This window comes from Cebus imitator, unplaced genomic scaffold, assembly GCF_001604975.1.
Source record: "Cebus imitator isolate Cc_AM_T3 unplaced genomic scaffold, Cebus_imitator-1.0 Scaffold145, whole genome shotgun sequence".
Taxonomy (NCBI): Eukaryota; Metazoa; Chordata; class Mammalia; order Primates; family Cebidae; genus Cebus; species Cebus imitator.
Window position 1 is genome coordinate 3,678,962 of NW_016107460.1, and position 11,751 is coordinate 3,690,712.

Consider the following 11,751-nt stretch of genomic DNA (forward strand, 5'->3'; position numbering starts at 1 on the left):
GTGCTGTGGCGTGGGCCGTGCCGTGGCGTGGGCCCGTCGGCGGGGTGGGCCTGTCTGGCGTGGGCCCGTCGGCGGGGTGGGCTGTGCCGTGGCGTGGGCCGTGCCGTGGCGTGGGCCGTGCCGTGGCATGGGCCCGTCGGCGGGGTGGGCCTGTCTGGCGTGGGCCCGTCGGCGGGGTGGGCCCGTCGGCGGGGTGGGCCTGTCTGGCGTGGGCCCGTCGGCGGGGTGGGCTGTGCTGTGGCGTGGGCTGTGCTGTGGCGTGGGCCGTGCCGTGGCGTGGGCCTGTCGGCGGGGTGGGCCTGTCTGGCGTGGGCCCATCGGCGGGGTGGGCCGTGCTGTGGCGTGGGCCGTGCCGTGGTGTGGGCCCGTCGGCGGGGTGGGCGGACGTGCTGCACTGCGTGGCGCTGAGCTTTTCTGCCTCTTTCTGCGGCAGCCACCGTGGAGCGGGAGATGGAGCTGCGGCACAAGCACGACATGCTGCGGGTGGAGGCTGAGGCCCGGGCGCGCGCCAAGGCCGAGCGGGAGAATGCAGACATCATCCGCGAGCAGATCCGCCTGAAGGCGGCCGAGCACCGCCAGACCGTCTTGGAGTCCATCAGGTGAGCGCTGCCCAGGCCCAGGACGGCCGCAGACACCCCCGCAGGTGTGAGTTGCTGGTCCCCGGGCGCTTTCCAGCTCTCCCAGGCCTGGCGCTATAGGCTGGCTCCTTGATGCGGACACTGCCCCTCTGTCCTGGCAGGACTGGTCTGCTTTGTCGGGCCTCGCCCTCAACCTGCTCTTGCCACGTGACGCAGGTCTTCCTGTCACTCACATGGCTGCTTTCCCCCGTAGGACGGCTGGCACCTTGTTTGGGGAAGGATTCCGTGCCTTTGTGACAGACTGGGACAAAGTGACAGCCACGGTAAACACGCGTGTCCTGGGCAGCGCTGGCCTGTGGCGGTGGGGCAGCCTTTGAGGCCTCCTGGAGCTGGGTCCTGTCCCTGGCACTGTGCGCAGGCCCTGATGCTCTCCCAGCACGGCGCAAGCCTACTTCGGACCTGCTGGCCATCGCCGCTCCTCCCTCCTCGAGCTGGGAGAAGAAACAGTTGCCAGCGTGGGTCCTTAGTGAGACCCGTCACTACAAAAATAACACATTAGCTGATGTGGTGGCACCTGTGGTCCTGCTACTCCAGGGGCTGAGGCAGGAGGATCACCTAAGCCCAGGAGGTTGTGGCTGTGGTGAGCCAAGATTGTACCACTACCTTCCATGCTGGGCAACAGAGAGAGCCTTTGTCTCCAGAAAAAAGTGGTTGGGAGTGGTGGCTCATGCCTGTAATCCCAGCACTTTGGGAGGCCAAGGTGGGTGGATCACAAGGTCTGGAGATGGAGACCATCCTGGCTAACACCGTGAAAGCCCATCTCTACTAAAAAATATAAAAAATGAGGCGGGCATGGTGGTGCATGCCTGTAGTCCCGGGTACTCGGGAGGCTGAGGCAGGAGAATCGCTTAAACCCAGGAGGCAGAGGCTGCACTGAGCCAAGATCACGCCACTGCACTCCAGCCTGGGGAGAGAGGGAGGGTTTGTCTTGGGGAAAAAAATAAGGCCATCCTGACTCCATTTTGCAAAAATCTCCTGTATTTTTCATAAAACCGTGAGAATTCCAAGTTGGCAGATTCCTCTCACGTTTAAAGACGCACTCTTTTCTGTGTGCAGGCTCCAGCCTGCTGTGGTGGCACACCACGTCACGCATGGCTGTGCCCTCTGTCCCCCGCTGCCCAGCACACAGTAGGTGCCTGGCATGTGTGGGCGCTTGCTTTGCTGTGCTGCCGGTGCCCAGCGCTGTGACTGCTGTGCTTGCTGCTACCTGTGTCAGTGTGACAGGTAGTCGTGGTGAGTGTCGGGGTGATGGTGTTAGTGTGACAGTTACAGTGTGGCAGTGAGTGTCAGTGTGATGGTGGTATCATGGTTAGTGTCAGTGTGGCAGTGAGTGTGGCTGTCAGTATCATAGCAGGGTCAGTATGACAGCATCAGCGTGACGGTGTCAGCGTGGCATGAGTGTCAGCGTGGCGGTGTCAGCATGCTGTCAGTGTGATGAGTGTCAGCGTGGCGGTGTCAGTGTGGCGTGTCAGCGTGGCGGTGTCAGCGTGGCATGAGTGTCAGCGTGGCGGTGTCAGCATGCTGTCAGTGTGATGAGTGTCAGCCTGACGGTGAGTGTCAGTGTGACGTCAGCGTGGTGGTGTCGGCGTGGCGTTGTCAGCGTGGCATGAGTGTCAGTGTGGCATGAGTGTCAGTGTGGCATGAGTGTCAGTGTGGCGGTGTCAGCGTGGCATGAGTGTCAGCGTGGCGGTGTCAGCATGCTGTCAGTGTGATGAGTGTCAGCGTGGCGGTGTCAGTGTGGCGTGTCAGCGTGGCGGTGTCAGCATGCTGTTAGTGTGATGAGTGTCAGCCTGACGGTGTCAGTGTGGCATGAGTGTCAGCGTGGCAGTGTCAGCGTGATGGTGTCAGCATGGCGGTGAGCATCAGTTTGATGGTGAATGTCACAGATGGTGTTGCTGCCCGTGTTGGTAGAGGTTGTCACGTGAGGACATGAGGGAGCTGCTTTGTGCTGTGGTGACTTGTTTGTTGTTAGAGACAGGGTCTTGCTCTGTCACCCAGGCTGGAGTGCAGTGGTGCCATCTCAGCTCACTGCAACCTCCGCCTCCTGGGTTCAAGCAATTCCCCTGCCTCAGCCTCCTGAGTGGCTGGAGTTATATGTCACTACGCCTGGCTGATCTGTCTGTTTTTGGTAGAGACGGGTTTTCACCATGTTGGCCAGGATGGTCTCAAACTCCCGACCTTGGGTGATCCACCTGCCTCACAAAGTGCTAAGATTACAGGCGTGTGCCACCATGGCCGGCCAATTTTTGTATTTTTAACAGAAACGGGGTTTCTTCATGTTAGTTAGGCAAGTCTTAAACTCTTGACCTCAGGTGATCTGCCCGCCCCGGCCTCCCCAAGTGTTGGGATTACAGGCGTGAGCCACCTCCCCAGGCCGGTCTAATCGATTTTTTAAAACAAGTTAGAGATTTCGGGTTAGCCTCGTTTTTCAGGAAGAAAGTACCATTTTTAGTGGTCAAGAAAGTAGCAGAGGGTGCACCCCTGTGACCGATGCAGCTGGGTCTGCTCGGGGCCCTGCTCAGCGGCTGGGGCTCCGGAGGATTCGTGCTGCCAGTTGCAGAGAAAATCGCCCTGAGTGAGGGCGCTGTGACGGCCCTGCCTGCCTCCTGTAACCGAGTGGCTGTGGGATTCGGGGCCGGGAATTCGGGTTCCTGTGGGGCCAGCACACAGCCCTGTGCCTCTCCCGATGGCGGAGAGGGTGAGGGCAGCTCCATGCGTCTCCCACTCAGGAAGGAAGGAGGGCGGGAGGGTGGGGCAGCACGTCAGTGCGGTGTCTCTGCTGCAGGTGGCTGGGCTGACGCTGCTGGCTGTCGGGGTCTATTCGGCCAAGAACGCCACGGCCGTCGCCGGCCGCTACATCGAGGCTCGGCTGGGGAAGCCGTCCCTGGTGAGGGAGACGTCCCGCGTCACTGTGCCGGAGGCGCTGCGGCACCCCATCCAGGTAGCGGCACGGGCCTGGCCGCCCCCAGTGCGGTTCCTGGCTGAGTCCCTTCTGCCCATGAGCACAGCTGTGCACACCATCCTGTTCCTTCCCATTCCCGATGATGGGCCCCTGTGCGCTGCCTGATGTGTGGGTTTTCCTATCCAGCATTGGAGCTCGGGGGTCTGCATCTGTGAGACCCTTCCCCTGCCTGCCTGGGTCTCCCCTGCTCCGGGCCCTTGATGGGGCTTGGGTGCCCTTTGGGGTCCTTGCACAGCCCGCAACGTGGGTGTGCCGCCGTCTGTCAGGGAAGCTGCTGCAGCCACGGTGTCTGGCAGCCTCCTTGGGGAGCTGAGTCGCTCGCCATCCCCCGACATGCTTGCTCTCCGCACGCGGCGAGGGGTCTCCACAGGTCACTTGGTGGGTGGTGAAGAAGGGCTCCTAATCCCAACAGCGGGCACTTGGTCTGCCAGCGGCAGGGTTCCATCTCCTGGCCGGTCCTGGCTGTGCTTCGGGGAGCTCCATTTCAGTGTGTGAGCAAGAGTTTATGTGTCAGGGCTGTGCTGTGGCTGTGGCAGGTGACCTAGTGGTGCTTCCCCTTCCCCACTGGCAGGTCAGCCGGCGGCTCCTCAGTCGGCCCCAGGACGCGCTGGAGGGTGTTGTGCTCAGTGTAAGTCGGTGTGCTGGGTGGGGGAGGCGCAGGGAGGGGACCCCAGAGCTGGGCTGGGATGCGCTGGGTGGGGGAGGTTCAAGGAGGGGACCCCGGAGCTGGGCTGGGGTGTGCTGGGTCGGGGAGGTTTGGGGAGGGGACCCCGGAGCTGGGCTGGGGTGTGCTGGGTGGGGGAGGCGCAGGGAGGGGACCCCGGAGCTGGGCTGGGGTGTGCTGGGTGGGGGAGGTTTGGGGAGGGGACCCCGGAGCTGGGCTGGGGTGTGCTGGGTGGGGGAGGCGCAGGGAGGGGACCCCGGAGCTGGGCTGGGGTGTGGCCCTTGCTGGCACTTTTGGTTCTTGAGATGCGACTGCGTGGACTCTGCTGGGAAGAGGCTGCCGTGATCGCTGGGCGCGTCCCCGGGAGAGGCTGCCGTGATCCCCGGGCGGGTCCCCGGCAGAGGCTGCCATGAGCTGGGCTGGGTAACTTTACGGGGAGCAGAGCTTGCCGCAGGGCATTCCCGAAGCCCCTGCCCCCGAGGTGTCCATGGGGGCAGAGTGTGTCCCTCAAGCCCCTGTCTCCCCGGCAGCCCAGCCTGGAAGCGCGGGTGCGTGACATCGCCATAGCGACAAGGAACACCAGGAAGAACCAGAGTCTGTACAGGAACGTCCTGATGTACGGGCCGCCAGGCACTGGCAAGACGCTCTTTGCCAAGGTGAGAGGCCTGGCTGCATGGTGGCCTGGGGCCACTGGGGTCTCACCTGCCTGCAAGGGTCTGGGGACTCAGCCACCCGGGAATGGACCTCGCTTAGGCCCTTTGCCCACCCTCATGGAGGCTCAGGGTGCTGGTGTGGGCAGCGGCACCTCCCATCTTCCGGGAAGGGGACGTCACCTGTCTGGCTGGGCGTGGCTTCTGGGCAGGGACTCCGGGTGGAGTGTGCAGGCTTTGCAGAGGCGAAGGGAACACCTGTTCGGTCTCCCACACCCTTCCTGTGCAGAAACTCGCCCTGCACTCGGGCATGGACTACGCCATCATGACAGGCGGGGACGTGGCCCCCATGGGGCGGGAAGGCGTGACCGCCATGCACAAGGTGTTCGACTGGGCCAGCACCAGCCGGCGCGGGTGAGACGCCCCCACAGCATGCACGGGCCTTCCACGGCGGCCTAGCAGGCTGCCTTCTGCGAACGGGGTCTGGGTGGCTTTCCGGGATCTTGTGGTCTTTCTGAACCTCTGTCCTTGTGGCCACACAGGAGGCCCGGCAGAGGGTCCTTTGAAGGGAAAGTCCCCTGAGTGTGGACCCTGGTGGACACAAGGCCCGCAGCTGTGGAGGCTGCCAGTGGGATCCTTGGCTCAGGGCTGAAGGGAGGGGGGTGGGGGGGGCGGGGGCGGGGGTGGGGGAGGGGGGCGGGGGTGGGGGGGGATCCCTCCCGGATCCCTCCCCCAGTGCTGCCCCTCCCTTGAACACGTGTGTGGGTGGTGTGGGTACTGGCCCCTTTTTTGTGGAACCATCTGAAAGGTAGCTGAAGACAGCATGGCATGTGCCCTGGACGAGGGCCCACAGCGACCCCAGGGAGGGCACTGCTGGGCACCCTTGCGGCCCCAGCTTTCCCCGTTGGCACCATGTGCCTCAAGGCTGGCACCCTCCCCTCTGGCCGTTGACCTTTCACTTTAGAAGGTCCTGCCCTGGCGTGGGCTCTGGGCGGCCGCCAGCACTGCACGGGCTGTGGAGTTTGTCAGCCTGTGCGCGGCTGGTTCCCCACGGCCTTCTGAGGCCGGGGCATGGTCAGCTGCCCAGAGGCTGGGTGGATCGACTTGTCGGATCCAGGAGTGAGGGCTCCTGCTGGGGCTGAGGCCGCACGCTGTGGGGACCTGCCCACGCGGCCGGATGCTCCTGTGCGCTGCTCCTGGCGTCACGCTGGCCACCCTCTCGTTCACAGCCTCCTGCTCTTTGTGGATGAAGCGGACGCCTTTCTTCGGAAGCGAGCCACTGTGAGTGTCCCTGAACCTCTGTGTGGCCACGGGTGTGGTGGGGTGGGCATCATCCTGGGCCAGGCCACAGCCTGCTCCTCAAGTACTTTTTCTCTGTGAGTTTTGTGTGAAAAAAACAGTATTTTTTGAGGTTTGGTTTTGTTTTCTGAGACAGAGTCTCACTCTGTTGTTTCAGGCTGCAGTGCAGTGGCACGATCTCAGCTCACTGCAACCTCCACCTTCTGGGTTCAAGTGATTCTCCTGCCCCAGCCTCCCGGGTAGCTGGGATTACGGGCGCCCGCCGCCACACTCGGCTAATTTTTGTATTTTTAGTAGAGATGGGGTTTCACTGTGTTGGCCAAGATGGTCTCCATCTGTTGACCTTGTAGTCTACCCGCCTCGGCCTCACAAAGTGCTGAGATTCCGGGTGTGAGCCACCACGCTCGGCCTATTTTTATTTTTTTTTATTTGAGACGAAGCCTTGTTCTATTCTTTAAGCTGGCTTGCAGTGGCATAATCTTGGCTTGCTGCAATTTCTGTCTCCTGGATTCAATTGATTCTCCTGCCTCAGTCTCCTGCGTAGTTGGGATTACAGGCATTTGCCACCACACCGAGTTAAGTTTTTTGTATTTTTAGTGGAGACGGGGTTTCACCACGTTGGTTAGGCTGGTCAAGAACTGACCTCAAATGACCTGCCCGCCTCAGCCTCCCAAAATGCTGGGATTACATGTGTGATGCACAACGCCTAGCTATGAAGTTGTTATTTTAAGACAGGGTCTCTCTGTCGCCCAGGCTGGAGTGCAGTGGCATAGTCTCAGCTCACTACAACCTCCGCCTCCCGGGTTTAAGCGATTCTCGTGCCTCAGCTTCCCAAGTAGCTGGGACTACAGGTGCCACCACAACTGGGTAATTGTTGTATTTTTAGTTGAGACAGGGTTTCACCATATTGGCCAGGCTGCTCTCAAACTCCCGGCCTCAGGTGATCTGCCCGCCTCGGCCTCCCAAGATGCTGGGTTACACGGGTGAGCCACCTCGCCTGGCCGTGGTCAAGCTTTTGAGTGTAGATCCACGGAAGTGTCGCTGCATCCCTGCAGTGGAGGCCTGTGGCTGTGGGACTTTCTGCTTTGGCTGTTGACAAGGCTTTGCTCCTGGTGCCTGAGGCTGCAACCTTCTCTCTGCAGGAGAAGATAAGTGAGGACCTCAGAGCCACCCTGAACGCCTTCCTGCACCGCACAGGCCAGCACAGCAGCAAGTGAGGAAGCGCCTCGGGTCCTGGGCCCTTGGGCAGGGCACAGGCCCACTTCGGATGTCCCCTGGGAAGGTCCTAGCTTGGGACAGCACAGGGGTCACTGAGGAACACGGGCCTCCTGGGCAGAGTCCGGGTCCGCCCTGGCCTCACGCCTGTGCGCTGCCAGCAGGTCTGTCCCCACTGGGTGTCTGTGGTCCTGCGCCTGCAGGGGAGGTGGTCTCACCGTCTGAGGCCCTGCTGAGTCTCCCTCGGAGGGTGTGGTGCCCTGGGAGATGGTGACAGGCTTTTTTCCGTGAGAAACTGGGCAGGAGCAGGTCCTGTGTGTTGGGGCGGAGCCTGGGGCCTTGGCCCTACGCCTGGATGCTGAGCCGGGGTGCACCCTCCAGGCTTGGGGCCCACCCCATCTTTGTGCGGCCCTGTGGGCTGCTGCCCAGAGGTCACCAGTAGGGTGGTTGCCTATGGCCAGGCTCCCTAGTCCTTCCCAAATCCCCTGATTTTGAGTTTTCTTCATTTACTGGGCCTCTTGAGCTCCAGCTGCACGTTACACGGAGGATCAGGCCCCACTGGTGGGCCGTGGCTGACTCCGCAGGCATGTTGGGCTCGCTGGCTCAGCTGCTGTCAGGAGATGCTCCCTGGAGCCTGACTCGGGTCCTTCCCGGAGAGGAAGGCTGGGCCCTGCTGAGTCCCATCTCCCCTGTTCCGCTGACCTGGGCCCCCAAGGTCCTGCTCCTGGCTCACGTGGGCGTATTCTCAACACGGACTCTGGGTTCCTCATCCCTGCTCTGAGCACAGTGGGGCTCAGGCAGCAGGAGGGAGTGGTGTTCCTGTCACCGCCTCTCAGGCTGGGCCAGGGTCAGCGGGGAAGTGAAACACAGGGTGAGAACAAAGCCCCAGGAAGCCCGGTGGGTGGGTGGGTGGGCAGCTGGGTGCCATGGGGTAGGTGGGCACTCGGGTGGGTGAGCAACTGGGTGGAGTGGGGTGAGTGGGCATTATGGGGTGGGTGGGCATTGTGGGGCAGGCAGGCAGCTGGGTGCTCTGGGGTGGGTGGGTGGCATGGGGCAGGCAGCTGGGCGCCGTGGGGCAGGAGGGTGACCAGGGCTGTGCCCACATCCTCCGGTGTTGCCTGTGCTCACAAGTTGCCACTTTAGAGTCTCCTGGAAAGTCTCCCTGAGGGGGCCGAGGAGCCCCCGTCCCCCTCGGGGCAGCTCTGCCGGCAGCCCCAGCGTCCCCGTCCGTGTCCCACAGGTTCATGCTGGTCCTGGCCAGCAACCAGCCCGAGCAGTTCGACTGGGCCATCAACGACCGCATTGACGAGATAGTCAGCTTCGACCTGCCGCGGCAGGAGGAGCGGGAGCGCCTGGTGAGAATGTATTTTGACAAGTATGTTCTTAAGCCAGCCACAGAAGGAAAGCAGTAAGTGTCCCGCCCCTCCGGCCCCCCTTGTCCAGGGGCCACCCCCCGCCCCACTCTCCAGAGGCACCCGCCAGGCCCCTCCCGTGTCCAGGGTGGGCACCGCCTCCCTTCCCTGTGGTTTCTCTCGGGCCGAGTGAGCCCCAAGGGTTCCGAAGGCACCTCCAGGGGGGTGCGCCCCCTTTCCTCATCCTCACCTGGAAACAGCCTGGTGGCGTCTTCTCGGGCCTTCGAGGCAGAGGCCACCGCCACTTAAGACCTTTCCTATTCCTCCTGTTTGTTTTTTTCTGTCTTTGTTCTCTGAAGAAACACTGATTGTTTTTTTTTTTTTTAAATGGAATCTCACTGTGTCTCCCAGCTAGAGTGCAGTGTGATCTCAGCTCTCTGCAACCTCTGCCTCCCAGGTTCAGAGAATCCTCTTGCCTCAGCCCCCTGAGTAGCTGGGATTCCAGGCACCCCACAGCACGCCCAGCTGATTTTGTATTTTTACTAGAGACGGGGTTTCACCGTGTTGGCCAGGATGGTCTCGAGCTCTTGACCTCGCGATCCACCCGCATCGGCCTCGCAAAGTGCTGGGATTACAGGTGTGAGCCACCGCGCCCGGCCCGTTTTTTTGTATTTTTAGTAGAAACGGGGTTTCACCATATTGGCTAGGCTGGTCTCAAACTCCTGACCTCAAGTGATTCACCCACCTCGACCTCCCGAAGCTCAGGGATCACAGATGTGAGCCACCGCGCCCAGCCTCGTTTCCACCTCCCTGCACGATGCAGACGGTTTTAAGGAAGTCCTGTGCCAGGCCAGACCCAGGCCCTGGCAGTGAGGGGAGGTGACGCAGAGTGTTGCTCTGAGACCCCCGAGTGGGGACTGGGGGAGAGGCTCCTTGTGGTTCACTGCTGGCGGCCAGCCTGGCCCTGGGGCCTCTCGGCGTGCGCGAGGCTGTGGTGCTGTGTGGGCGCCGTGTGGGCACAGCTCCGGCTGCACGTGTGCCTTGAGGCTCCCTGTCACTGGCAGCGAGTGCAGCAGGCACCATGGGCAGAGCCCTCCAGGTGATGAGAGGCCCTGGCGCCTGCGCCGGCTGTGTCGGGAAGTCTCCAGATGAGAAGAGGCTGCTCCACTTCTTGGCATCTCCGGGGCCCTGGTTTCTGAGTCCTGTGTACCTGACCTACATCCCTGCTGTCGCCAGTGACGACAAAAGCCACTCTGTTCCAAAGAGCCTGGTTTGCCCCTGCCACCCCTCCTGCCCCCTCCGCTGCCACCTGCTCCGTGCGAGCCGGGCTGTCTGGGCCTCAGTTTCCCTTTGCCCCTCCCCTGCCCTGTGCTCTCCCATCCCCATGGCTGCTCCTAGCCCTGGCACTGTGACCTGGCTTCTGTGGCCCCAGGCAGACGCTTTCGCTAGAAGTCAGGGCTCCACCGCTGCCAGCGTGATAGCCATGTGCCCTGCGGGTGTGGAGTGCACGGGTGGGGGCGGGGCTGGGGTGGGGCTGGGGCGCAGCCTTCCCCTTCCTGCCCAGCCCCCCCGCCAGGCCTGCAGGGGAGGGGGCGGAGCTTGGCTTTCACAGGAAGAGAGCCCCTCCCCAGGGGGTGTCTGGCATGGGCCTGGGCCCGCAGCCTGTCGTCCAGCCCTACCTGGTGTGGGAGCCGCTGCCGTGGCGGGCCTACATGGGAGCTCCTTCCCCAGGCGCCTGAAGCTGGCCCAGTTTGACTACGGGCGGAAGTGCTCAGAGGTCGCTCGGCTGACAGAGGGCATGTCGGGCCGCGAGATCGCGCAGCTGGCCTTGGCCTGGCAGGTGAGTCCGTGCGGGTGTGCCCACCCGGATGGGAGCCTGGCTGCTGTGGAGAAGCTTGTTTGTGCCAGGCCTGTCCCAGCACCGGTGTCACGCGGGGGCTTCTCTTGAGGGCATTTCTGTGCACAGACGTGACATGGGCCCCACCTTAGGCCACTCCATTCGAATGTGTGTCTGCTCCTGCCCTCGGGAGGGTGGGGCCATGTCCATGGCTGATGGTCACACAGGACTCTCTGCTTGGTCCTGCTTCATGGGCTCAGACACATGGGTGGGAGTGGCCTCTCATTGTCCCCAAGCCAGGTTTTCCCTCCTGCAGCTCCGTGGTGCTCCAGGGCTGATGAGCTGGGACCCACGGGAGTGTGGGTGTGGCCGTCCAGAAAGCATTGGTCTTTGGGGGTCGCTGGAAAAGCAAAACCAGGTCTGTGAGGCGGAAGGCACCACGGCCACACACAGGCACCGCCACCTCGGGTGTCCACAGAGGCTGCATGACAACCTGGTCACTAAATTGAGCGGTGCTTTTGAAGGAATGTGTGTCAGATTAATACCAACTACCTCGATTTGAACGTTGGAGCCCAGGTGTCTGGGGGACTGTATTAGTCAGACTGGGTTATGCCGCTGTGACAAAGAGCCCAGATCTCAAACCCCATCCTGAGTCAGCTGAGGTCTCTGTTCTAGGCCATCCCCACTTGGGACCAGGTCTGTTTCCACAGCTAAGAAAGCAGAGGCCAGGCATGGTGGTGGCTGGTGCTTGTATTCCCAGCATTTGGGGAGGCCAAGTCTGCCAGATTCTTTGAAGCCAGGAGTTCAGGACCAGCCTGTAAAGCAAGGCAAGAACCCATCTCTACAAAAAATAAAAACATGAGCCGGGTCTGGTGGTTCATGCCTGTAATCCCAGCTGCTTGGGAGGCTGAGGTGGGAGGATCACTTGAGTCCAGGAGGTCGAGGCTGCAGTGAGCTGTGATTGTGCCATTGCACTCCAGCCTGGGCGACAGAGAGAGACCCTGTCTTAAAAAATCATAACATTAGCTGGGCATGGTGGCACGTGCCTGTAATCCCAGCTACTCAGGAGGCTGAGGCAGGAGAATTGCCTGAACCCAGGAGACTGAGGTTGCGGTGAGCCGAGATCGCGCCATT

General features: G+C 61.9%; 1 protein-coding gene across 1 annotated transcript in view; it reads left to right on the forward strand.

Moving 5' to 3' along the window:
• The window catches only part of LOC108313938 (ATPase family AAA domain-containing protein 3), a 26,831-nt gene that overhangs the window by 9,732 nt on the left and 5,348 nt on the right, over positions 1-11,751 (forward strand). Inside the window, exons 6-15 of the mRNA XM_017542589.2 lie at positions 434-599; positions 832-901; positions 3,424-3,579; positions 4,172-4,228; positions 4,795-4,920; positions 5,204-5,328; positions 6,144-6,195; positions 7,356-7,426; positions 8,669-8,836; positions 10,512-10,620. Coding sequence (XP_017398078.1) covers positions 434-599; positions 832-901; positions 3,424-3,579; positions 4,172-4,228; positions 4,795-4,920; positions 5,204-5,328; positions 6,144-6,195; positions 7,356-7,426; positions 8,669-8,836; positions 10,512-10,620 — 1,100 coding nt within the window. The remainder of the gene's footprint in view (positions 1-433; positions 600-831; positions 902-3,423; positions 3,580-4,171; positions 4,229-4,794; positions 4,921-5,203; positions 5,329-6,143; positions 6,196-7,355; positions 7,427-8,668; positions 8,837-10,511; positions 10,621-11,751) is intronic.